Source organism: Gallus gallus, chromosome 4, assembly GCF_016699485.2.
Source record: "Gallus gallus isolate bGalGal1 chromosome 4, bGalGal1.mat.broiler.GRCg7b, whole genome shotgun sequence".
NCBI lineage: Eukaryota > Metazoa > Chordata > Aves > Galliformes > Phasianidae > Gallus > Gallus gallus.
The window spans coordinates 3,502,493-3,530,046 of NC_052535.1; the positions used below are offsets into that span (position 1 = coordinate 3,502,493).

The window sequence follows — 27,554 nt, forward strand, 5'->3', positions numbered from 1 at the left end:
GGTGCACACACACGCATCCACCCACCCTGGCTAACCTGCTGGTTGTTAAAGCAGGCTGTGGTTCTGGAGCTGCACCCTGCAGTGGGGCAGCAGCACTTGGCACTCCCAAAGAAAGCACCCAGACCCACCCAGAGGATCTCTGTGGAGGAAAGAAGGGCTCAGACCCACTCCCTTTGGGAGCAGCAGGGTGCGGAAATTGCCCCCACCATCAAGCTGTGTGCTCTCTCTCCTTCAGGTGCGTTAGCTGGGAGGGGAGGCAGAGCTGTCCACTCTCCTCAGGCTGAGGACAGCCCTACGGAGCCTAAAAAACCTGTTCCTTTGAAAACTGGGACCGGTTAACTAGCACATACAGGGCATACGCTACTGCGTCAGGAGAAAACTGCAACGAAAACAGTATTTAACGACCAGATGCAGAGGGAAGAAGCTGAGCTGTAGAAGATCGTACCCAACTCTTTTTTTCTTCTCCTTTCTCAACACGGTATTTCCCATCACATCCCCCACTGCTGAAGCATGCTTGTGTTGCAAGGGACGTGGAAATATCTTACATGGCGTTACAGCACTCCTTTCAGTTCACAATTGAATGCTATAAAACAAACACATTCGTCTCTTCAAAGGTATCTGCGCTGCCACTGGCGACAATTCACAAAGTTTCAAGGGCACAAAGGACGTGACTTTCCCCCTCCCCATCTGATAAAGAGTATTTTTGTCCCTCACCATCATAAGGCCAGCACTGTAAATAAACATTTGAAAGTCACCGCGTAACTACAGTCGTTGCATGTACTCACATTAAAACGAGCAAAACCAAATGCAAATAGGAAGCTTGAACTTCTTGGCGAAAGGGAACAGAAGTGAAAGCATAAAAGAAGCCACAAACGGTAATAAAATGGATGAAGCCATGTTAGACCAGATCCAGCCCCGGTCTGAACCTGCGCATACAGAACTCCACCAGTTCTGTTAGTCATTGTGTTCATAAAAATAAACCCCAAGGTTTTCAAGCAACAGCTGAAGGGAAAACTTTCAAGCCTGTAAAATTTACCAGATCCCTTTTAGAAATTCAAACAGGTTAATTATTCAAATCAAAGCATCAGACACAATGTGAAGAGCTCTCAAAAGCAATCACGCATGACGTCTCGAGGTTTCTATCAGCTCAGTTAAACCACCCTGGAGAGGCTTCACTTAAGGAAGAAAAAAGCACAAGCAAAAAAAAAACCCCCTCAGCTCAGAAAGCGAATATTTCCTCAAGTTCTGAAAGTTACTCCAGAACTCTGGCAGGAATAAGGAATCGAGAACCATTTGCTTCCCGCAAAATTGACCATACAGAGACCAAAAGGCTGGGCCAAAAGGCTCAGCTTGAACCTGGACAAGCTCAGCAGGGCCGTGGCGCTCTCACATCCCTTGCAGAATGCATTTTCCCAATGCCCTTTCTGCCCTATGAGCGCTGCTCTCCAAATATTTCGCCTGTTCCTCATCTCCAGGACAGTGGCAGAGTACATCTGCAGCTCCGTCTCCAGGAAATACACATGAAGCTGATTCATTACCTTAAAATGCTGCTTTCGTTTCTGCTCATTAAAAGCACATTTCAGATCTGTGCTGAACACACGGCCAATGAGCTCTGGACACAAATGGAGCACTGGGTTTCAGTTCTCTACTTTGCTCGTTTTGGTTTCATTTACCGCCCACAACATGAATTCCCCATTTCCAGGAGAGCCTCATCAGACCTGAGCTACAGACAGGAGATGCTCTGGACAGAATTCTCTTTTTGCTCTCCACGATGCAACACTCGATGCAGTCACACCTGACGTGAGGCCCAACCAACACAGCACCGTGGCAGAGTTCCCCCCTCATCACTTATGGCTATTCTGGCTGTGATCTCTAAGCAAAAAGCGATCTGGAACTTCCCATTGTTGCATGAGACCGAGCAAAGGAGAGGCAGGAGCCACATCCCACACCAACCTCTCGGCAGGAAGAGAGCAAAGAAACAGTTCCATAGCACTCACAGCCGAGCAATTCGGGAGAGAAGGAAAGCAAGCGAGCTTAGGTAACGCACGTGTCAGACGTCCTCACCTTTAGGGAGTCAAAGCAGGCAATAACTCGACCATTTTCCACATGGCAACTCCGTGACGGGTGGGCGAACTTGCACTCTGCATCAGACCGAGAACAAGTACCTCTCTGAAACTCTCGACACACTTCTAACGTCAGCCATTTTGTATCACGAACCAGGGAAACGTTCACAGCCATATTAAAAACAAAAAGTAAAATGCAAGCAATCGCACCCTTCTTCAGGGCAATATTTACTGCCGATCTTCTTGTCTTTAGTTAAAAAACAAAGAAAAAAAAAGGGTAAAAAAAGTGAATTCAAGTGAAACGTGAAGAAATAACTAACTTGTTGCTTTGGTAGAACTCCTATTCATCAGCACTTAGGTTTTCATTTAAGTCAAATCGTGTTTGTTTAAACAAGAATCAAACATAAAGCCAATCATAAAATAGAAATCTTATCAGAGTAACTGAAAATCAAATTAGAGGCCAGCTCCTAAAAGTGCAATTGTAGAAGTTAAAATATAAGTGTTATATTTTGTGCCACTGCCGAAGTTACTCGAAAATAACTGGCAGACTTTCAAAAGAATTCTGTGCTCTCCGGTTAATGGTTTCAATTATTCTTGCAAAAAGCATATGCTGCTGGCAGCACTTCAGGTTGTGGAATGGTCTCAGTCCTTGGGGGGGAAAAACTTGTCTTTTTTTTTTTTGCCTTCTTTTTCTTGCTTCTCAAAATCACTGTTCACGAGCATCAAAAGGAGCAGAAGGATGTCAGGTTTTGCTTTCTTTCTTTCTTTCTTTCCTTTTTTTTTTTTTTTGATTTTAAATATTTGCTACATAGTCGGGGGGGAGAAAAAATGGCTGAGCAAACTGCGTGCAAACGGGGAGCACAAAAAAAAAGGAGGATGGATGAGTTGCCGTCAGGGTATGGACTGCAAGCAACGCCAAATTAAAAAGAAAGGGGGCGAAGGGGGGAGAGAGAGGCAGCCCTAGACAGAAATCCAAGCAGCGGTGGCTTCAGGAAAGGCACTTTTCAGCAACCTGCAGGGAAAAGAGAAATAGAATCAGCTCCAACCAGACAATCGCCCCTCTCCAAACTCAGCGTTAAGCGGCAGCCGCACGCGCGGGGCTCCCCCGACGCTGACAGTGCGGCACAGTGCAGTCAGCCATTGTAGATAAAAAGGGCATTTCCCACACGAAGCTGCGCATGGGAGGAGGAAGCAACCAATTAGATCGGCTGTTGCAGCAGAAGCTCTGGGCAGCCGCCCAATAAAAGAGATTGTTTCAGATCGATCTCTTCTGGCAGACGTTCATTTTTGTGCCCACTGAACACAGAACGCCTCGGCCTGAGGCTGTGCCCGGCCCAGGCCCCGGCCGAGTCCCTCTGGGCCTGGGGTAGCTCTGTAAGCACGCGCCCTTCCGCACAGAGCAGCACTACCCCACAGGAGGGGCTTTAGGAACAGTGTATTTTCTCCATTCATCTCCCCCACCTCCTTCCCTGTTCCGCAGGAGCACGGCAGGAAGAGCAGCGGTGCTTCCCTGTACACAAAGCAGAAGGAAGCGCCGCAGCTCAGCCCTCCGCCTGCTCCGAGGTGGGTTTAACCCGCTGCCGTGCCGGCGGTGTGACGTGAGGACACGCGGTGGTGCATCTACACACTTGGAGCCTACCAAGTGAAAAGCAAACCTGGCAGGGAAATGTGAGCCGTGCACACGGGGAGCAAATTAACCCCTTGCTCACAGCCGCACCTCTCCGTGTGAACGAACACTGCCCACGTTGCTCCAGCACCTCGTGCTACACAACAAGCAGCTCCCAACGCACCCCATCCCAGGTGCCCTCGGAATCCAATACAGCAGCCATCCTTATCCTCTCTAATATCTGATGTACCAACACTGTACATCAAACATTACTGATGGCTGCGGATAATGAGGTTAGGTATTAGGAGGAAGTCTGTCACACAGAGGGTGGTGACGCACTGCAACAGGTTGCCCAAGGAGGTTGTGGATGCCCCATCCCTGGAGGCATTCAAGGCCAGGCTGGATGTGGCTCTGGGCAGCCTGGGCTGCTGGTTGGCGACCCTGCACATAGCAGGGGGTTGAAACCAGATGGTCATTGCGGTTCTATTCAACCTAGGCCATTCTATGATGCTATGATCCCACCTTCTAACCTCCTAAAGCGCTGCCATCCACTCTAGCAACTTGGAGAGTGCAGCGTGCTGCTCGTGCGACCGCTGTTAAGGCCTCAAACTTCTGCAGAAGAGCTTTCAACTACAAGAATAGGAAGCTTCCCCTCCTCCTTTATTGTTGGTGTGTTACTGCAATTACACCGATCAGTAACCGAGACCTGCTGGAGCAGCCACACAATGCTGCGAGGAAGGCGTGTGGGAAGCTGCTGTCATCGGCTGCAGGGGGTGGGGCAGGGAGCCTGTTTGATTCATGGGCTGAGTTATTTCACACGGAAAACAACATTTGCTAAACCTACACTACAAGTCTGCTCCGGGCTAATTGGAGTCGAGTTTCTAACGAAGTGCCCGGATTGATGAATGCAGGACGGCTGCAATGGTGCTAAAGTTCTGCTAAGCCGTGCTTGTGGGAAGACCTCTGCATTTTTGGGTATCAGGTGGGGAACGGCGAGATCAGGTTTGCTAGATGTGTTTTAAACTTCAAAGGAAAAGTAATAAAAAGCACAGCTAGCCATGCTCATGTCTTCCGGGATTCTGAGGAACAGGGATGCTCTCAATCAACTCTGATTTTGTGAAAGGAGCAAATCCATACACAAACCCCATTCACCCATTCACCCAGTCCAAGTGAGCTCAGCGAGCAGGAAAAGATGCGCAGAAGCCTCCCTGCAGCCAGCTAGGGACAGGCTGGGCGCAGCTCTCCAAAACGAGCTACAACAGGTCAAATATGGGTGGGGATTAGAAGGAATGCTCCCAGGAGCTGCTCCGAGCAGACTGAAGTACAACCATCTTGTGCACTAGGTGCCTACTGCACAGCTTCAGGCTCCAGGGAAAGCAAGGCTCTGAACTGCACATAACCACAGCGCATCGTGCAAGCAGCATAGTTATGACTGTCATTGCCATGAGAAATCCTATAGTCGGTAACAACACAAGCATTTGTCTTTCTCTCACCCATGTAACTCAGGAGCACACCACGTGCACACACTTTACAGGCACACGCATATGCAGTAAGCTGTTCTGGGTCCTCAAGATGGAAGATAAGTCACGTGAATCCAAGAAGGCATTAAGCCACAAATATCGAAACGCTCGGATAAAGGTGCCATGGCTCGTACTGCTCTCTTGTAACTCCTAGAAACAGAACTACAAAATAGTATTTGATCTGCTGATAGAAGCAGAAAGGAGAGCCCTGCCCCACTGGCTGCAGAAGGGCACAGGTTTGCTCAGCGGTCAGCAGCAGATACAAGGAATATTCTGTCATGGGACCCACGCAGCCACCTCCCTGCAGGCCAACATCATCACAGAGCCTCACATGGGTGCTCCCACACTGGGGGAGCTAACTGAGTAAGATGTTCCAGTGCCAGCGCATCTTTGCTACCTGCCTGACAAGCAGCACAGCATCCCTCAGCACACACTGCCCAAATCCCTCGTTGCACACACAGGATTAAGCACTGCTTCACCCCGAGCACAGCGGCAGCGACTGCAGGAAGGACAGCTGGAGATGTACTTTGCTTTGCTGAATCAGAAGAAATGCCTCTGGCTCCCAGGTTTATTGAGGCCGGGAGAGCAGCAAGCACAGACAGAAGTCATCATGTTCAGGCTTACGTGATCACAGCCCAGAGGAGCACAAGCTAGGATTTTCTGCGAGTCAACAAATACACTTCTGTCAATGTTTGGATTGTTGCAAATTCCCTCTCCGTGCGGCCACAGGGAAAGCCTAAAATGTGTGCTTTCTGGGCCGACATCACACAGAGCGCTCATGTGCTGCAGTCAGACTCCCTGCAGACAGCCAGAAGATAAAAACAGTTGACAGAAACCCACCCCTGACACTGAAGTTTCACTTCTCCCCATTTCAGCTTCTGGCAGCAAACAATCACAGCCATTCTCACCACGATACGTCCTTACAGCTCCGCGCATTACCCTTCTTGGGAACTGCCGTTTCATTCACTTTGTTCTCCTGCTTGTTTCAAATGGGAGGAATAAAAGCATCCATGCCAAAACCAACATCTAACGAGGTTACATAGTAGCTCTGCTAAACACAGGTTTCGTTAGCTTGCAGGAAATACAACAAAGGCAAGGTGCTGCCTTTTGAACCCTTCCCAGCGAGCCAGGCCTGCTGCACAGCTCAGCTCCACACGACCAGATGGGCCAATCGAGCTGCAACTGCAGCATCAAAGCTGCAAAAAAGCAGTACAAGAGAGAAAAGGCTGTGGGTTCCCACCTTTAAGGAAACAATGAGGCTCAAGGCCCTGCTCTGGGGCCGCTTGCTGGGCCAAGCGCTAATTGCCTGAAATGCAGCAGGGCCGGGGCTTGCCCCAGCTGTCAGAGCCAGCCCCGCAGCTAAGGAAGAGAATGGGGACAAGAGCAGTGTGACAAGTGAAGGGCATACGGGCGTTTGCTGCCGGCGGGACTGAGATGCCCCCGCTGCTCGAGGTAACGTGAGGACAAACGTCTTGGCGCGGTGCTTGGATGCCTCTTGCTCGCATGAAACTGATCTCTTGCACTGACACCCCCCGCGGATGGCAGCTCCAGAGCACGCTTCCTGACAGCCAAGTTCAGAGATGGTAATTTGTGTGACAGGGTGGATTCGAGCAGCTCCCACGTGTAAATGATGCTATTTAAAGAGTTGAGGGTTTTTTTTTCCTTTTTTTTCTTTTTTTTTTTTTTAATTCTTCCCCTCCAGAGAGAAAAAAAATGACTCAGTAAAAGCAGCAAGGTATGGTTCTATAGCTACTGCTCCTCAACAATTTCCAGGTCATGGCTGCTCAGATGAGAGGCAAAAGTGCTTTCACCCTAACTGATGAGACAGAAGGGAAAATACTTCCCCTCACCTGCTGGGAGGAGGCAGACAGCGAGGGGGCACTGGGCTTTCTCAAGGCCAACCTCCAGCTTTCTGCTGCACCCAAATGGGTGCCGAACAGCTTAGTGCACCCGCTGTCCCTTCCATGATACGCCAGGATGTGAAGCCTCCCATTCACAGACAGAAGCAAGATGGTTTCAGTGACAAAAAAAACCCCACAACAGCTTCCAAATAAATGCTGTGTTCCTGGAAATACTGCATGGCAAAGAGAAACGGGAACAATAAAAACAGCACATTGAACTATTTTGTTCTGAAAGAGAAACAAAAGCCTTTAGAGCACTACAACAATCCAACAGCATTTTCACATCCCCATGGAAAGCAAAGCCAGAGCATCTTCCCCAGTTGTTTCTCCTCCGCTTTCACAGCAGAAATAAAGAAGGGCATGGGAAGCTTCATCCTTGCTCTTCAAAGGTGCCAAAGAGTCAGCAACAAGACTCTGCCAGGGGGTGCCATGCTGGTACACGTATTGGCAGTGAGGCACAAGAAAAGGAAAAGCACTTCTGTAGGGAGCTTTCACAGCCAGTGAGGGGAAAGCAAGCATCTTCAGCCACGACCTACCGAGCCACGGTGACATTCACTCCATTGTGTGACATTCGAGAAGCTCATTTGGGGCCCCAAGAGCATGTGCCAAGTCAGGTACTGCCATGGCTGCATCACACAGCAGCTCTGCTGGGCTTACGAGTGGTTCGGAAGCTCTGCTGGCACGGCTGTAAACAGCAAAAGAAACCACAAAAATAACCCTCATGAGATCAATACATGGATCTTCCGCTGCTGAAGTCCAGATTAGCGAGGCTCTTACCCTGCATCACACAAAAACCTCTCAAATGGCTGCAGACTCAAATTCCTGTGACAGTGCCAGCAGCGCGTAGGCAGCGGGCACACGCTGCGTGCTTGGAACAGAGGGATCTGCGCACACTGCGGCCTCCCAGCAGCTCTTTCTCCTCGCCCGTGCACTCACTGCTGCAGGATCCAAGCTGAAGAAGGTCAGTGAATTTTCTACCACCTGCAAGAGCTATTTTTTTTTTTGCTCTCAAATGAGAAAATATTCTATTTTCTGCTCCGGCTCTTACACGAAAGCAAACACTCAGGGAACTCGGTAGGCATTTTGAATATTTCCTTTGTGAACACTCTGTACCTGGACACTTTCTCCCTCAGGGAACAGTTTACTTAATGTGAGGTAGACCTTTACAACAGGAAAGAAGCAAGGCCTTTGTTCTCCTACCAGATGAACAGAAAGCAGCAGATTCTCTACCACAGCCATGCCTGAAAAGTTTCTGTTGGAGATCTAACTGCGGCTGTTGAGGGCAATGAATCACCAAGGAACACACTACATGCCTAAGAGTCCAGCTTCAGCCCTGACTGCTGTCTGTTCAGAAAGGACAGAACCAGAAACCACACACAAATAAAACACCCCCAGCGCTGCTGCCATGGAAAAGCCTTACTGACGGGATGCAAACCAGCTACAGAAGTGGCTGTGTGCAAGAGCCGGATGTTTGGGCATGCAAATACCACACATCTCTGTGCTCAAGAAGCCACCGTCGCTCATTCTCCTTCCCCCACTCACTCACGCCTCTGGCTTGGAGTCACTTTACCGAGTGTGGGTTACTGGTCATGACCTCCATGGAAAGAGCAGCACAAACTGAATTCTCAGTGGCTGAGGATGCATGTACTGCACCCCGCATCACAGGCAGCTTGCCAAGAAGCACCTTGCTAAAGCTGCTGGATTGATGGCACCCCAGAAGACAGGTGCAGCTCTCTGCAGGGACAGCAGTGCTGCACGCTGCTGTCCTCGAGAAATGGACCGTCCACCATCCACCTCTGCAAGCACTGCTCTGCTCACAATGGCACTGGCATGACCTAGCCTGACCCGGGCACTTCTCTTGCCTGGAGAAATGGCAGCTGAGGAATCAGAAAGCCAAAGCAAACAACAGATAACAGAGAACTGTGAGAGAAGGAAACCTTTCAGTGCAAAGAAAAAGATATGGTGAGCTTTACCCTCCATTACAAACATGCATTTCTTCACATTTGCACCTTGCAGCAAACAACTACAGGAAAAATGAGTGCCATTATCTAATTAAATATTTGACAAAAACCCAATCCTGAATTCTGTCATTCTCCACTGTGGTCCATGGTGCTCCTATTCCCTCAGCTGCCTGAAATCTTCAGTCTGCTTTTCTTCATCATCAACCTCCTGTCCAGCAACGTGCAAAGATCACTTCTCCCCTTTGCTCCTGTGGGACTGGCTCTTCTCCGGAACACTTCTACAGGCAAAAGGCTGACAGCTATTTGCCACTGTCTGCTGGGGAATTCCAAGCCAAAAGCCTATTATAGGAGTACTGCAATTTAAGGAGCTTTTTTGTGCAATCATTTGTCTCTGAGCAAAGTCAGAAAGCTACAAGTGCCGGAACCCCACACATGCCCAGCAGAACGAATACCTTCCCATAGGGTGCTTCAGGGCAGCACAGTGCTTCAAACAGAACTTCCCCCTGCTTTGCTGAAAACGTTCGCTGTTGAAAGTAACAACCCCTACCACACCTTTGTTCTTCTGGGCTTTTGATTTCCTACCATCAGTTTATTTGAGACCAGGCAGAGGATAAGACTGCTTTCCTCCTTTGGCTTCCCACTAGGAGTGATGGAGACCACCTGCAGCCCCTGCCCACCTGTGAGATATGGGTGTTCTGAGTGCATCTCTCTCCAGCCACAGACACACAGAGAAGGGACACACCTGTCACATCTCTTCTGGCCTCACACACGAGGCAGCTCCCTGGGACCAGAAGCCAGAGAGCACATTAGAGCACACCGGTTAACTCAAAGGCAGCATTTTCTCTGTGGTGCAGCAGCAGCTACGATGCTTCTGTGAACCAGTGCTAAAACCTCCTCCGCTGCCAGCCCCACTACAGAGGGGTTAGGACCACAATTACACCAGCTGCAAACACTCACAAAAAAAAAAGAAAAAACACTGGCAGGGATCTCTAGAGGTCAGCTAATCCACAGCCCTGCTCAAAGCACAGCCAGCTTCAGAGGTGGATGCTTCCATCTCCAAGCACAAAGAGAGACGTCTGGCACAAAGAGAGCTCAATTGAGTCAAACAGATTTACAGAGGAGACAGGAAAGGCCAAGGCTCATTAAGGCTTGTTCCCCACCACGTAATCATAAGAAATAGGATCAAGCAGATGTATCCCGCAATCTACCTGATTATCCTGCTCAGTGCTCAAGAAACCCCCAAGGTCTCTGACAGGCAACCAAGTGTCCACGCATTTGGGGAGGCCAATGGGGACACAGCCAACAGCAAAGAATCCTGTCACTGACCTGCCCTTTGTAGGATGCTGCAGGCAGCACTATCAGCCTTTCCTAAGCTTCAAGCACAGCCTTAGCCTTCGAGACAGACAATGTGTGCCATGAAGCTGCAGAATGAGTGCAGCATGAGGTCAGCTCTGCCATTCAGCACTGCACGGAAGACTAAGGACTTTGGGAAGGCATCCTCAGGCTCAGCTGGAGGCAGGCTGCAGTGCCCATCCTGCACACTGAGGTTTGATGGGGCACTGAGGAGCAAGGTGAGCCTGCTCACAAGGAGCTGAAGGGAAATGCTGCAGGCTCAGAACGGCTGAGGCTATGATGAGCCCTGGACTTCTCAATCACGTAACCCCAGTGCACCAGGAGACATCTTCTCCAGCACTGCCTTCAGGGCAAGTAACAAGGAGGCATTTTCCTTTCAGGTCTCACAGTCCATCTCCTTGAAGTACATCCCTCCCCATACACACACACACACACACACACACACACTGTAGGTTCACACGGTAACATTAGCTGCCCAGCCAGGTGAAAACTGGCCTGCAGAAAGAGGAGACAGCCACTTGGACAGTGGTTTGAATTCTCTCAGCCAGAGGAACTCGCAGAACACAGAAATAGTTTTTCTTTCAACATTCTTTGTATTGAGTGCTTGGATAAGCCATAAGTAACTTGGCAGCAAACCAGTTTGGTACAAACACAGAGCACCAGCACACAATGCAGTCATCACAAAGCCATCACTCTGGGCCAGACAGTAATTTTCCCCTTTGCACAGGGCAGGTCTCCAAAGCCTTTATGCTACTACATTCAAATCCATCTGAATTACATGATGTGTTACAAAATGAGGAGTCATGCACAGTAATGAAAGCACCTATCACTTCAGGGCTACACGGAAGGGCACAGCACATACAAAGGTACTGAAGAATCCTTTGTGAAATGACTTCAGACCTGGGAAAAAGGTAGCCTTGACTTACTTCTCAACTCAGCCCTGTAACAGCATCCTCTGGTTGCAAATCAAATATGTAACAACTGAAAGAGATGGGAAGAGTCAACAAAAGCATCCAAGACAGTTAAGATAATTTCTTCCAGCATTTTTTAGTTTTAAATAAAGATGCAGGAAATCAGGAAAACAAACATACCAACAACTGAGAGCTTATTTTCCGTTCCATATACCATTGAAAACACAGGGCAGCCCAGAATCAAGCCCCCAAGGCATTGCTCTCATACAGGTAGCTCCCATAGGCCACTACTTACACAGGACAGATGCTCTAGTCTGCAGATGCCAGACTATGGAGACAGGGGCTCAAATCTCGCCTCAGCTGTGGGTACCACCAGTGACACTGGACAACCTGCTCGGTCCCTCTGCAAGCGGGACCATTCTGTTGGTGATGCTTGGCAGATAAAACCCAAGAATGGCAGTCAGGCACTACAAAATGTCTATGGTAGAGGCTGTATGAGCACTAGATGATGCGACCTCTCAGACCCCACAGCCATTACAGCATGAAACAGGATACAGAAAGGGAGGAGGGGAGCATGCACATACACATACATCTGCCCCATTACTCCAGCAGGCTGCAACAGGATGAAAGGCATGTCCAATGGCTCCAGTCCTGCTTGCACAGCAATAAGCACCCTGCCAGCACAGAAGCACTGCTGCAGAACACAGGTGGGGGGGGTAACAGCAGAGCCAGAGGCACCTAGAAGGATTAAGACCCCATTCTGTAAGTGGACTTCTGACACCCAGTACCACCCGCCTGCTGAGGGTCCACAGGCTGTGAGCCTGGTGTGCCCATGGGACACAGAGGGGCTGGGGATCTGCACACAGAGGAGCCAACAGAGCTAAGCTCTGAAAAAAAAAAAAAGGCAAGAAAAAGACAAAGTCACCCTTGAGGCACTTCCCAAGCTGCTTAAAATTAGTGTGTTGGCCTCTCCTGCCTTCCACACCCCCCAGAATCTATTATTCATTGCTCTTCATCTCAGTGCCAGGTAGGTGAATCAACTCTGCAGTGACTGAACACCCTCCATTCCCCCTAAGATGTCTGAGTCACGGACATCAACGCAAGTCCTGAGATTTTCAATCACTTCCCCACCTTCCTGCATCTGTGTAACACAACGACCTCCAACTTCTCCCCCATGGAAGGTCTTAGCGACAGGAATTACTTATGATTTCCCTCCTAATGCTTGAGGTGTGTCTTTCTTCCAGAAAACTTCTGGCTCAATGTGAAACCACGGGATCAAACCAGGGGTCTGAGAGGGCAGGCCCTAGCTAGCCATGGCTAATGTCTGGATGAACAGTGCCTTGCACGTGCTGCATCCTTCTTGCCAGCACCCTGCAGTCCCAAACACAAAAGCACCCACCTCTGCTTGGTCGGGTATCTGCCAAAGCCGACTTTAAAATCAGCAGACAAAAGCAAAACAGGGATATACTCCCCCAGATCCGGAGCGTGCTCTCGGAACCACCAATGCACTTAATTCCTTCCCCCAAGGGAAGGAGCTTGGATGATGGCAGAGGAAAGAGGGGATAGATGGCAAGTGGAGTCTTTGTTTTAATTGGCTGCTGTTAAGAACATTAGAAGGATGTTTGAAGGAGAATGATTACGGGCAGAGTGCAGAGGAGGTAATCAAAGGTGTCCAACAAACTGAATTTACGATGTGGCATCGCAAGCTATCACCTGGCTATCATTCCTACATACATGCACACACATAAGCCTCAAAATATATTTAGCTTGAGAGGTCTGAAAAAAAGCCTCTTGCAACCCCAGCTAACAGCCACTTTGCTCCTTATAACATTACAGAAGCTACTTATTTCCAACCGAGGAGGCAAACCAGTTCAGATCTAACGGATAAAAATTGCTTTAAATTCTTCTAAATCTGAAGACAACTTTGTTTACGAAATACATGCAAGGGAACATATGCATACAGCACAAACTCCACAGTGGAAAATTGGCTCCCTACAATTCCCTGTGATACAGATTCATTTTTTCCAGAGGAAGTCTAATGGTCTTGCTCGTTTTCACCACTAAAAGAGGAGTTCAATGAAATTTTCTATTAGGAAAGTCTAATAAGGTCAGAACAACAGAGCAGAGCAACTAGGAAGGAATGAATAGCCTTGCCTTTTATTTTTAGAATAAGGATAAAGGTGGAGCCTTATAAGAGCCAAGGGATGGGCCTGTTTTGGCACACATGGCCAGGCTGGAACACTTTGTCCTGTGAGACTGGGGGTGTTGAGCTGAATTTTGCAGCAGCAAATCCCTCAGTGAAATCAGCAACAAGAAAGCAGAAGGGTCCGATTTGGAGAAGGAGCAACAGCCCCAGGGATCAGTTGCAGCGGGGTGGATCTCAGCCACGTGAGCGGGGAGCGCTCACCTCCCCCTGACCACATTTCCTTTTCTTTGCTGCAAAAATGAGCGCTTTCAGTAGCTCCGGTGAAGCGAGGATCTCTACTGCTGCACGTTAAGGGGAATCCGAGTTACAGCAGGATGAGCACTGCGGAGGAAAGCAAGAGCAAGACCGGCACGGCGCGGCACAGCAGAGGCGACGGGCTGCAAACAGAGCAGGCAGCACCATGGCAGGAGCAGGACTGGGCCCATCACCAAGTGCCAGGGCTGGATGGCAGAATGCAGCAAGATCGCCTCAAGGAGGGCCAAGATGGGCCAGGAGGAGACAAAATGAAAAGGAAGGAACACAGCTAAATACCAAAAAAAAAAAACAAAAAACAGGTGGAACGGGAAGTGACTTGACTGGGATAAACAGGTAAGAAGGAAAAAGGGTGCATTCAAGAGCAAGCAGGCCGTGGTCTGTTTCCTGGCACTGGCTAATCTGATTGGCATGGAGATACAAGAAACAGAGGCTTAAATAGCTCATGGGAGCAGATCCTCGGCTGGGGAGGGCCATCACCGCTCTGCAATTAACTCCGTCACCGGCTCAGCCCTGCGCGGCACACAGCTATTGAGCGCGGCGCTGCCCCTGCACCAAAAGCTGGGACTTGACCCCGCCGAGCACAACCAATGCAGAACAAAAGAGAACAAGATTAAGCGCCTTTGTAAGGGTTAACAGACAATAGAGAACAAGCTGTTCCATGCATTCGGGTCAGGAAAAACAGGACTGGGACTTGACACAGCCGCAGCGCACGCATCGCTGCCGCCCCGCCAGGCTCACGCTGAGACCCCACTTAACCCCAACCCCTCCGTACGAGGACCACCCCACCCGCGCTCCCACAGAGCAGGATGCTCTTTCCCTTTCAGCAGAACCCGTATCCTCAAATTCCCCTCCTCGCCCCATGGGACAGCACAGCTCAGAGCACCTCTGAGAAAGGGAGCAGACGGGGGAGGGACGGCCCTCCCTTCCCCTGGAGCCCAGCCAAGGACGAGCAGCCAGCAGCCACCCACTGCCACCCAAGAGCAACAGCAAGGCAGACGTGCGCTATCTCCCGGCCCAATACTCTCCCAGCCTCCCACTATTTTTAACTCAGAGGATTTCCTGAGCCTGCTGTGGTTCGCCTGCCGAGTTTTCCCCAACCAGCTGCTCACTTGCTCCTCGTCCAGTCTCCCCAGCACTTGTGCAGCTCTATGCACCCGCAGCATCCTCTGGCAAGGACCTCACAGCTCCACGTGAGGGAGGAAGATAAGCTCCCTTGGAGCCTTTGGCCAAGATCACGCTCAGATCTCCCTGCCCCCAACACTTCTATATGCTGCAGACCGAGCATCGGTCTCTTCTCAGACACTTCTTTTTAGGGACTCCCAGTGTCAGCAGTAAGTTAAAGATTTATGTGCAGCAGTTGGTGAAGCTTATTTCTCCCTTAAAGGGGAGGGTCAGAGTGACAGAGCAATTGTGGGATGAAATGTCACAATTCCCAGCCTTTCGCAGGAGCACAATACAAGCCTCGTTTACAACCCTTGCAATTAAATATATATATATATATATATTTTAACAGTGACCTTGAATAGAAGGCCTGCAATTTAACTAGCCCGCATTCAGGCTTTGTTAACAAAGCAGCTCTTCTGCAGGCTGCAGCACGAGATCGAGTTACCTCTGCCCAACGACACCAGGTGGAAATGTTACAGACCTTGACATAAGGGCTCCAGGAGAGCTGCTCTCACCTCGCTGCTCACAGAGCAGGCTAAGCTCCAGCCTCGCCAAGTCTGCAGGTAAGGCAGGGCTTGCAATTAAGCAATACTGAGCACAATCACAAGGCATTTCCAAGGGACTGATGATCGGCTGGGTGGGGTTACATTACAATCCATTAACCTAATCAGCATTTAAACCTCAAGAACTAACCAGCAGAGGCTGCCACCAGGATTATAAAACAAAGTGAGAGCATACTGTAAAAAACACACATCTTCCAAGGCTCTGGAGAGCTTCACAGCTGCATCTTCACAGCTAATCACATCACAGGCACAGGTTAGGAATAAATGCCCAGGGCTAACGAGAAAGTTCATTCATCTGATCTAGCACAGAAGTGCTTTCCCCTCCATCTCACGGCAACGCTACCTTTGGAGGCGCAGAGCCCACAGCAAGCACAAGGTCTGTGTCATATTCTGAGTTATCCCTTTAGGAATTAGAGCAAAGATATATATTTGGGGAATGGGAACTGTGGTGCTTCCTCCTGCACGGCTTGCAGCATCAGAAAACGAAGCCCACTGGCAGAGCAGAACTTGTTTGCTACCATTACTCACAGACCAGTTAAAGTAGGGAGCCACTACTCCGCTGCTTTGTCTGCACACTGAAGGATTGCAGGGCAAGGGAAAGAGCATGAATTTCAAAGAAGTGCCCTGGAAATACCACGTGCCCTTGGACACCTCATGTATCCCACCGGGGGTAGAGCTGAACCTAATTCACCTCTCTCTTTAATTGCTCCCTCTGCCTCTTCACAAAGCACCAATTGCATGCCTCGGCTTTAATCAACTGAAACATGGTGGTGATTGGTAATTAATATTTCTACATATCCTGGAAGTCTTCTGCATGGCAGTACTTCCTGCTGGTGGGTTTTAGTGCACTGCTCTGGAAGGCTGGCTTGCCAACAAGACCATCTCAGCTGTAGACATGCGTGCATATAGATGGACCATGACCTTGGAACATGAAGGATCCGTCAGGACCAACCAGGCCCTTGGTTTCCCACACTCCACACCATTTCTGCCCCATTAGGGCCTCTACTCGCCCTCTTTTTGTCTGGGTCTTGGTTCTTTCAGCATCCTCTAAATATCATGCCCTTAACACCAGATTTAATGTTGCAACCCCTTTAATTATACACAATGGAGATCTCATTGGAAATCTGATTATTATTTGAAAGTCTGAGCATTTCATCCCGGCCTCTGAATTGATCTATCGACTGCTTTCAAATCTCCCATTTTAATTTAACATTTAACACTTCATACCCACAATAATTACATTTCCCATGATCAATATTAACAAACACCATCTCTGGCCCTCTCCCGATATCCCTCCAAAACAGCCCTTGGAGACACTGCTCCGACAGAACTCACAAGATGGATTTGCTCTCGAAGAGGGGCAGTTATGGCACTGATCTCTCCAGCAGGTGAGAAAAACTCAGAAAAAGCAGTGGTACTGAGTAAGCAGTGAGAATCTGCAAGTAACACTACCTGCAGAGCTCGGCAAAATGCCGATGCTGTTGAGCAGAGAGGGGACTGCCAGCCCACGTGGAGCTGAGCAGGCGCAGAGCCCAGGCTGGTGGCAGCACAGGGACTGGCCAGGCCCCAGGGCACACTGAGCATGCAGCCAGCGTGGGGTCCATCTGTCCCAGCTCAGCTGGAGAGGGACCAGGCTCCGATGTGGGGAGCCACCACGGATAGGAACACCTGCCCACACAGAATAGCAGGTGAGCTGTACTTGGCTGGGTTCAGAACCGCATACAAGAACCAGAGCATGGGAAACGCTAACAGGGAGGTCAGGGGTAAAAAAAAAAAAAGAAGCTTTGCCAGTCCCTACCTCCTGCCATGTAATGCGCACCGTGCCTGTGCCAGCCTGCAGACAGAGATCCCTCCGCTTGCTTACCGCAGCACAGCCTGCAGAGCAAAGCACTCCTCTGAGGTGCAGAGCTGCCCTGGGGCCAGGGCTCTGCAGGACACAGCCCTGGGCACAGCTCCCCTTCCCGTGGCCAGGCAGGACTCAGCAGCCCAGCCCTACTACAGGGCAGTACTAAAGGGCCAGACAGCCCAAGCCCACCTACGCCTCCTGAGCTGCAGATGCCTAGATTTGCAAGTAAAAAATACATTTTCATAGAGGAATAAAGCCATCACCCTCCTTCACACTAACATTTTCCTATCAATTCTTCTCGTTACTACTTTGCGTGCCTGCAGTACAGCAGATCTCTTGTTAGCAGACACAAACCGCACGGACTAATTAAGGATGACGCTCATCACGCTGCCTTCACATCCAGCCACTGCCAGCCCTGCAGGAGAAGGGGACTGCTAACGGCACTGAGAGCTCAGCTTGGGCAGGAGGACAGCACTGAGTTTCCTTTTACAGACCACAGGACACGAAGCTGAAAGTGCTTGAGGGGAGTCAGTGCTCCTCCTACCCTGTCTGCAACGCATTTGTGTTTCTACGTTGCAAACGGAATAAAAAGATGTGTCCCCAATGCTGCATGAAGCGAGAATATTTGTCCCTGAATAATTTCTCTAGTATATTAAGCACAAGTCATTCTTATGCAAAGGCTGCCCTGTACAGCCGCCAAGGTCAGCAAGACCTTGCTTTATTTGCTGCATAAGGGCTGGCTGCGCAACTTTTACTTATACATATTTTTCCATGCGTTTTCTTGTCTTAGATTTCCCTCCTGGTAGTGCCTAGGCATCTTGCTGTCTGTTCAGCAGGTCACGCCACCGTCTCTGGCTGCTGATAATGACTACCCAGTATCCAATCCTCCAGTACAGTCAGAATTCCAGCAACCTCTTTCCTACAGCATGTTTAATTCAAAGGCACCGAGGACAATATTGAATAACCATTTTCAAGGAAAACACGCTCCGCAGCTTTTGCTAACAACATCAATATGTTTCTATTTTCAGAGGGTCTTGACCCGCTATCCACTCACACAGCCATCACTGTTCACATTCTGGTATCTACATACAGATGATTTTTTGTGCAAGGATTGCATTCAACCGAGTGGCACCGCCTGCAAACACAAGCTCTGGATTACAGTATCAGTAAGTATAGGTTTCGGTAAGCAGCCAAGTACGTGCACTTGCTGAACAGCCTGGGTCTAAATAGATGCCGTGGTCTGAAATTAAGGCCCTCTGCTTTTTCAAGGCAGGCACATCCTTCTGGAGCGCTGCCGATGGTTATCCACAGACTTAGGGCCCTTTCCCTTAACCCAGCTGACTGCACGTTGAGACCCCAGTTTTGCTAAATGCTGAGACGCCATCAGGGAAACAATCAGGTATTTACCCAAGGCAGAAACCTAGTACCTCAAGGTCGTACAGCCTCACAGTAGTACAAAGGATTAAAACTTCAACAGACATGAAGCAGTACCTCTGCAGGAGGACTGAGTTCAGCATCCTGCCTGAGGTCAGCAGTTGGGTAGGAGAGTTTCCCAAGAGGCTGCCCTGTCTGGGGAGCACGTGGCCCTGCCCCAGCCTTTCCAGGCTAAACCCAAACCAACGGGGAGACAGCAAACAAAAGCACCCACGGCCTCCCCGACCTACCAGGAACAGCACAGCCCCTACTACAGGGCTCCTTCATTCCCGCTGGATTACTGCGAGCTGCACCTCTCCACATCTGATCTCCAACAACAGCACTCGGTATCGAGCTCTCGCTTATCAGCCTCTGACGCAAACAGGTTTGCAGCCTGAGAGATGTGCTCGGGTAAGAACAGGAAGCCAAGGACTCAAGATGAGGGCTCCCACATCCTTCCTCCAGCCCTGAAACCAAGAGCTGCCTGGGGCCATCTCACTCATCCCTCCATCACTGCACGAACCCCATTCACGGGGGGCAGTTACTGACACTGAGGTCACATAACCCTGTGTGTTACCCTGGGGGCTCCTTAGGGTGCAAACCCCCTCCCCTTTCCTCCTGCAGCAGACTGATCTCGGTAGGAACCCACAGCCACTGCCGTAACACAAATCATCATTCAAGCTTAACACACACACAGGTGCCAGAAGTTTCTCAGAGAGCAGCAGCATTATAATGAGGCAGTACACAGGGGTTAAGAAGCACTGCTGAAAAGGGAATGCAAACATATGGACTTTAGGCTCTGAGCAAGCACGCTGCCATACATGCAGCTCAAAAGGTTAGCATCGCTTATGAGCAAGAACTGTCTGGCTGAATGCACTGCCTTTGTTAAACCAAGAATGGCTACATGATAGAGTGGGCTAATTAACTACGTTTTACTTAGGGGGACCCAGGTTTAAATCCTGGCCCTTGTCACAGCTGAAAATGAATTTAGGGACTACAATGAGAGCTGAGATCATTTATTTTCCACTAAATCAAACAATTGCCTGTCTCCTGACAGAGAGGCCCAGAACTCTGGGCAACGATATCAGTGCTTGCACTGCTATTTGCCCAAGTGTAGGAGTTATTAACGGACTGATGTGAGTGAACAGCCACCACAACAAGCAGTGCTGGCTGGCCTCAGCGCCTGAATGCCAAGAGCACCTCCAAGAAACGTGGTGGGCACTTCACAGTGCCACTGCTACAGAGAAGGGAGCGACATCCGGCAGGATGTAAATTGCCATGTTCACATCACTTACATACCCCCCCCTGAATTCAGAGGGTCCTAACACAGATCTGGTGCAACTCTACTTACTTCACGGGAAAACCACCAGGTCCAAAGAGGCTGAGGGCAATTTCCCCACTTCCTCCCCGCTGAAGGCAACTCAGGGCTGGTAGGGAAGTCAGTACTTCCCCCACCAAGTAATTCTCTACTTTTATCTCGCTCAGAAAAGGTTTTCATTTAGAAACTTCAACTCCCGCTTCGGGGAGAAACCAAGCACCCCTTTCCTTTCACATTTTTACTACATAAATTTTCACCTAATCAAATCGGACATTTCTCCACTGACAGAAATAATCGCGGAAAAGTCAGAACAGTGGGTCAGTCCCAGAATGCCTCCAAGCAAATAAATAAGCATGAGTACCTGGAGAGCTGCACTGAGACTCTGCTGCTGTCCCCAGGGAGAAAATCCAAGCCCTTCCCTGGAGCCAGGCTAGAGTCCAGCCCAGCCACAGCCATTTGAGGTGGGAAGCTGACAGCAGCTGGACACGATGCAGACCGCCTCCCTCTTGCAAGGTTGGCAGCAGACTGCAGACATCCCTACATATACTCCCCTAAGCTCCCCCCAGGCTCACCATCCCCTCCTAGGGTAGCACCAGGAAGACCCCGACTGCATTCTGACTGCAGCAGCAGTAGCAGCAAGCTCCTTCATTGTGTTTGTAGCATGTCACTTGGCCTCCCTGTGATTCAGCTCACCCATCTCAAATAATGGCAGTCCTCCGTGCCTTTCAGAGAGCAGCACATTCAGGATGTAAGAAGCCACTAGTGGCAGTGAACCACAGTTCTGGAAACAACGTGAAGCACAAGGGTTATTGCTTCAGAAGTGCAATTGTTCTCTTCTTTCCTCCTCTCTCAGCAAAGAAACAGTCTCCAGCATCCTGGGCAGCCAGCACAACTGAAGGTAGGCAGAAAGATGCAGGGGTCAAAAGGAACACAGAAATATTTTCTGAAGCAGGCTCTTGCACACAATGCTCAGCAATGCCACATCTTTCATCAGTAACAAGCAAAAGACCCAGACGTTTAACCCTTTGGTAGAACAAAGCGAGGGGTGGGTGCTGTCTTCACAACAGGGTTTTTACAGCAAACCAAAGGTTTGCGTGGAAGGCCTCCCTTGAACAGTAGAAGGCAAAAGCTCAAGTCAGACTTCTATCCAAAGAGTCACAGCCTTGGAGGGAAGGGATGAATCCAAAGACCTCTGCAAACCAGGGAAGGAGGGAGCAGCAGCCACAGCACTCTGCAGGCTGACAGAGCTCCCTGCTCACAGGGTGAGAGTTCCAAGGCCAAGTCAAATTCTGCAAGTAAGGGCCACGCATCACCCCCTGCCATTATCTTTAAATCCTCTTTACTCTGCGGAGCTATTCTCCACTCTCCTTTGCTTTTAATCAGGCCTGACCTACAGATGTCAGTCTCGTTTCGGCTAAGTCAACACAACTGCCACATCTAGGATGCTGTTACAGGAAAAACCTTCCTTACGCTTTTGGCTGGATTCCAGACTCTACTTCTTGGTCTAGACCTGACCTCGTTCCTTTTCTTCAAGCCTAATCCTTTACCTTAAGGGCAAAGCAAGTGCACAGGGACTCCAACACGGGCCTGTCTGCACTCCGTCCCCCTTCAGCCTGCAGAGCCATGAGACTCTTGATCATACTGCACAAACACCAGAGTTTATTGACAAAAGCCTCCCTTAGAACCACATGTTCTTCAAAAGCACACATGTATTCAACAGCTAGAAAGCCAAGGTGAAACACTGGCTTCACATGCCGCCATCTATGAAAGGTCCTTCTCCTGGTCCAGGTCCCAGCCCTGCCTCTCCTCCATCCATCACTTGACACAAGCTCCCTGTCTTCCCTCCCAGAGCTCCTTCCCAGACTCAGGCAACCCGTGAGGCTCTGAGCCCCCACCCCAGCCTGCTGGGACCCCCATGTCCCTGCCTGGGATCCCACACTGAGCGGGGCCTGGCTGATGTGCTCCATCCACCTCACGACCAGAAGACCTCAACCTCAGTGACGTACAAACAACAGCAGTGCAAACATCAACCCATCAGTCAGATATTAGCAACTAACCCATTATCAGCCTATTTCAGAAGGCAGCTCACTATAAATTCAACCTCCAGGTGACAACACAGGTGTCCCTTGGTTCTCAAGGACATCTGCACAGCCTTTGAACATCTCTCCCATTTTTAGCAAAATGCCAAAGATCCGTACCCAACGTGATGCTGAGCAGCTATTTTCTCAGCACACAGCAGCACAGCCTCGCGTGAGATGCACAGGAGCTGCAAACAACACCCCTGTGAGGCCAGGAGGAGCCTCCTGATCAAATCCACAGCTCCAAAACCATCCTTGAACGCGTGCTGCAAGAAATCCTCTGCACACACTCACCTTCTGTATCATGGGAGGAGGGGGTGGGATAGGAAAAGAGATGAAAAAAAACGCAGGCTGGATCCTCAGGTAAGGAAAATCAGATGTTCCCCTGGTTTACACAACAGCCTATCTGAGCCAACTGTGCTTTTAAAGTACTCTCACAGCAACATTTTCATCTGCCTTGATATCCGCTACGATGGCAAGCTAGGTGGTGTTTTTCAGAGAAATTATTTATTCAGTTCTACAGCGACTAACCTGAATTCTCAGCTTGTTTCAAAAGAAAAACTGGAGCACTCCTTCACAAGAAGGGAGCAGTGGTGGAGCAGCAGCATTTCTCCTCCCTTGCTTTTCTTCTCTACCTCTCAGCTGAATCTGTGCTTCAAGGCCAAGTGCCTCTACCTCTCATCTAATAAATAAACAAACTCCACATTTTTCAACTAAAATGTTCTTCTCTCCATCTCAGTGCCAAAAACAGGATCATTTTTCCAGTTCACCACTGAAGCCAAACACTTCTTTTTTTTTCTTTACCAGTTCATCCAAAGTGGATGAAATTCCTTCCCTTCTCTTTTAATTCCCTTTTCTGTTTAGCCACCTACTTGAGAAAACAGCTAATCTTACATTTCTGGCTGCAGCCTCACAATCCAGAATTAGTCGAACACAAAGTTCAAAGTGTGGGATTACCATTGGCTTGGCATTAGCAAGGCACCCCATGAAAAACATCCACAGAAAACAGAGGCAGTCAGAAGCATATCACAGGGTCAGTGAAAGTGGCCACACTACCGTATGAACCACATTAATGCTCCTTCCCAGCTTAAAGAAGGAAAACTGGCTGAACAGAGGTTAAATTAAGGCTTTAATCTGAATCCACCAAATTAAGGCAGGGTTCCAAAAGGCACGGGCTCAGCCCAGGAGCCAGGCACCTGCCTTCACCATGGCTCCAGTGCTGTGCCTGACACAGGGGCACACACAGCAGCTCCGGCTCAAGGCAAGGGCACCCTCACAACTACATTTCAACACCAGTAAGCTCTAATTCTGGAAGGCTGAGGACAGACGTACGTTTTCTTGCATGGAGATGCCCTCTATTCAACCCAGCCTAAGACCTTCACTTACATGAGGCTGTGATTAGGGGATTCGGGTCATGAGCAAGCAGATCTCATGCTTTAATTCTCTCTTGGTTGCCTGAATCTCCAAGATGAACATCACATTCTTGCAGAAATCTAAGCAAACCTGCATGCGCAGGGACAGCCACCGGCCCTCTCCTCCAGAAAAGGAAGAAGTCAAGCGTGATAACCTTCCACCTAAAGGTGGCAGATCCGGCTGCTCTGCTCTCCTCACACTAAAAGCTCAATCTTTGCAAACAACAATCCTAAAGCCAGTCTCACCTCTTTTATCTCCACAATCCAGCTAACGTTACTGCATCAGGCCCATCTATAGCATTACATCTGTATTTCCCTTTTGGTACATCTCCAGGAAGGCGTACATCAGCAAATCCTGCAGCATTACCCCTCTCACTCTCCAAGCTCAGCAAGCCTTCTCCCTGAAATCACCTCGCCGTGAACCACGTCGGAAACATTCTGGTTTAAGAGGGCCCTAAAAGCAGTCCTGCACCTACCAGCCAGCTGCAGCCCTACTGCCTTCCTCCTGTAAGCAGTGCACAGGATCGAATCCTTGCTAAGTGACCCAGGACTGCAGTAGCACATTTCGAGCTGCACTGCTACTCTGTGTGGCAGGTTTCAATACCTGCAGATGCTGTCCAAAAATACAGAGGAGTAATTTGTGCTCTTGGGAGCTCACAGTCTAAAGGCAGAGGTCAGGAGAAACACTCCATTCTTATTATTGCTGTTCTGTGGAAGGGTGGGGGGAAAAAAAAAAAGTCAGGATTGAGTGCTTCTCAGCAGCAGATTATAGGTAATAATACAAAGATTACCAACATTAAATGAATTTAAATTCATTCTTTTACCTTTCAAAATATATAGGTGGATTTTTACCTTCCAGTATTGCTCCCATTTGTAGTCAGTTTCACTTCCTGCCCATCACGAAGATGTTATATATGGACTATAATCACTATAATGGACTTCTCCCCCTCAGCAGTTTTGTTGTACTAGGTGCCTTAAAAAAGCATTTGTAGCGTTAACTTAACAAGCATCCTATCTTCTCTTTTTTAGGTAATTGCTGCATAACTCTGTGAACAAGTTCTGCAGTTCTAATGGCTTCCTTGCCACCAGGAAATAGGAAAGCCCCACCAGTGTATCATCACTCAGGCAGGAGAGGAGAGTGACTTCCCACAGGCTCAGCTGTGGGGATGGAGGAGAGGGGAGCAGCAGCATCCCCATGCATCAGAGGCAAAGGGGACTGAAAAATAATCACCTGCCACCAGCAACCAACATGAGGTTTTGAACTTAAATGGCTTCTCATGAAGGCCTGAATTCTATTCAACAACTGCATTTGCTCACCTGGTCCCTGCAAGGCAATGCACTTCCAAGCCTACAGCGCACACGTCTGCATGCAGTTGTTTGAAATGTAGTTTGTGGCCAATTCCAGAAGCACCGGATCAGCTCCATTCAACTGTCCAGCCCTTTTGTTTCAAAAAGGGAGTTACCGCTGGTAAAAAGCACCTGCCTATGCTCACAGCCTTATGCAACAGCTACATTAAGCATTACTCTAATATTAATCAGCATGCAACTACAACAGTTAGCATTTTATTGAGTCAAAAACCCCAGCACCTTGCAAAAGGCTGTTGCTGACCAGCCCGGCCCCACCTGTGCAGACGCTCTCCTGCAGGCCTGGGCACCCTCCAGCTCCATTGCACCAGCACTCCCAGAGGCCCCGAGCACCAGCTGCTCTCAGCCTGGGCAGTTCTGCCCTCTCTCTTGGCTAGGCCAACCATTTACAAGACCAAGAACAAGGACAACAAGCAGAGGAGAGAGGCTGTACCTTCCACAAGGACACTCAGAGCATCCAAAGGTTCTGCCTTGTGGCAGTGCCTCTCAGTCGGCTCTCACCAGTTCCCAGATACACAAGCTCCACCCAAGTTTGCTTCTCTCTTTACCTGCACAGAAAGTCATTTACATCTGAGATGCAGAAGGAACTGAGCGTGGACCCTAAGATAAGGATGAGCCTCCAGGTTGGCTGAGCAGGTGGAGAAGCTCCAAGACCGGGGGGGGGGAAGTGCTCCTAACATCAACTGGCACGCAAAGCAGTGCAGCCACCCAGCTGGGGGAACACGGGCCAGCCTGCACAGCTGGGCTGCATTTACCAGTGCTGGGATGACTACAGGGACAAGATGGTGGCAGCATGCAGAATATAAGCAAATCTACTGTTAGACACACTAGAAACTTCCCTGCACCCCACATCTGGATCTCAGGGTCTTTTCAGAAGTATAACCTTCCACCTAGCATGAGACACAAAACAAATCAGCCTTTCAGCAGCAGCAGAAGCATCCTCATTCCAACCCTGGCACCTGAGCATAAGCTGCTTGATGTGTCATATTACAACACAGCCCCAGAGCTGCAGTCCCCAGCCCAGCAGGGCCAACCAAACCTCATGCAGAACCAGCCCTGCGTGCCCTGTTCCTCCCTTCAGAAGCCAGGAGGAGGGTGGATGGATGCTCAGCCAGCCTCAAGATCACCTCCAGCATCTGCAGGCTTCAGGGAAGAAGGCAGCCCGTGTTAACATGTAACCCAGCCCTGTGCTACTGTTGCTTTTTTCTGCCTCAAGAAAACCTTTTAGGTGAAAGTTGTAACATAGGCAGAGCCCTGAGTCAGGGCAAAGCTTCTTCCCAAAGCAGAGCCAGGGGGAAAAAAAAGCTTTCTGTTACCCCTGAAAAGCAGGTCTATGCGATAGGAAAGGTCCTAATAAAGGCTTCACCGTCCAAACTAAAAGTCAAAGGCAGCAATAAAGAGCCTCCAAAATACAAGAAACGCGTTGTGCGCTGCGTGAGATTTACTGCCTCCTCGCAGAATGAAGCCAAACATCTTAATATGGAAAAACACTGCTACTTTTGACCCAAACATACCGGGAACAGGAAGTAAAAACAAATTACCCAGCTGCAGCCTCCCTGACTTACAAGCAGCAGCGAGCAGCATTTCCTGCCCCTGTGTGTCACAGCCCTCCGCTGCACGCTGCTCTCCCGGGGCCCAATCCTCACCCACCCAGCCCAGGACCCATCCTCTTCCTGCAGCTCTCACACACAGGAGCAGGCCTTTGCAGAAGGCCAGCACTCAGCTGCCCGGCCACGGCCTGGAGCCCACGCAGCTCTCAGCAGGCACATTCCTAGTTGAGAGCATGCACACGGTAAGAGTCCGTTCTGGTTTTACTGCACTGTCACCAGCTAACGCTGAGAAATTAAGTCAAGCCTCAATCGGCTTAAAACACAACTGCATTTCTTTTAAATAATAGCTTTGTGCCACGCTTTTTTTTTTAGCTTGTGTATATTACATCCCAATTATATTCTCAAGTTTTCCTGTGCAGCAACAGAAATCACGCAGCAAAGCACATGGGTGAGCTTATTCCAGAATCACAGCTCGTGTCCAGGAGCTTCACAAAAAGGCCCCAGGTAGACCAAGGGACCCACAAGGAAACAACAGTGCAAACCCGACAGCCTGGCACCTCTTCTGTCAGCAGCAGGAAGGGAAAGGCAGGGATTGGCTCGGAGACTTCAGCAGGAGAAATGTTGAATATCATGCATGTAACGCAACCAAATGCCATTCACACAAACACGACACACGAAGCAGCAGCTCAGTCTGCTATTTTGATTCAGATTCAGCTTTCAGGAAATCCTGCAGCCATCGCTTTTATTAACTCGAGCAGGTTTTTTTCCTACAAGGGTTTGCAAGGCTACATACGCCAGGTCTAGAACACTTCGTAAAGTAAAACAAGGATATCGTTGGGTGGGATTTTTGTTTCCTCCTCCAGTAACGACAAGCAGCCAAATTACAGCCATTAGTACCACAAGGGCTTCGGAGCAGATTTATGCCAGCCTAAGTGAAAGCAGGATCTCGCCCTCCAACACTTCTGGGTATTACAGACATCTGCCAAAACGACGCAGGCGGCACAGAAACGTGCACAGGCGCACATTTTATCCCTTGCAATCTGCAACTTTCACAAGGACGCGGCGTTGT

General features: G+C 49.5%; 1 protein-coding gene across 31 annotated transcripts in view; it reads right to left on the minus strand.

The window, feature by feature from the left end:
* The window catches only part of MBNL3 (muscleblind like splicing regulator 3), a 90,201-nt gene that overhangs the window by 56,267 nt on the left and 6,380 nt on the right, over positions 1-27,554 (minus strand). For 12 of the 31 annotated variants that reach the window (XR_006939033.1, XM_046940004.1, XM_025149556.3 and 9 more), the window contains exon 2: positions 2,065-3,075. The exons of 7 other annotated variants lie outside the window; for them this stretch is intronic. Coding sequence is in view for 20 of the 24 variants with exons in the window: in XM_046940004.1 (XP_046795960.1) it covers positions 2,065-2,238 (174 nt within the window). In the remaining 4 variants the exon portion in view is untranslated. Of the gene's footprint in view, positions 1-2,064; positions 3,076-6,029; positions 6,249-7,626; positions 7,776-19,013; positions 19,137-27,554 lie in introns of those variants that run through there. 12 more of the 31 variants (XR_005859121.2, XR_006939032.1, XM_040698809.2 and 9 more) reach the window with 6 other exon arrangements.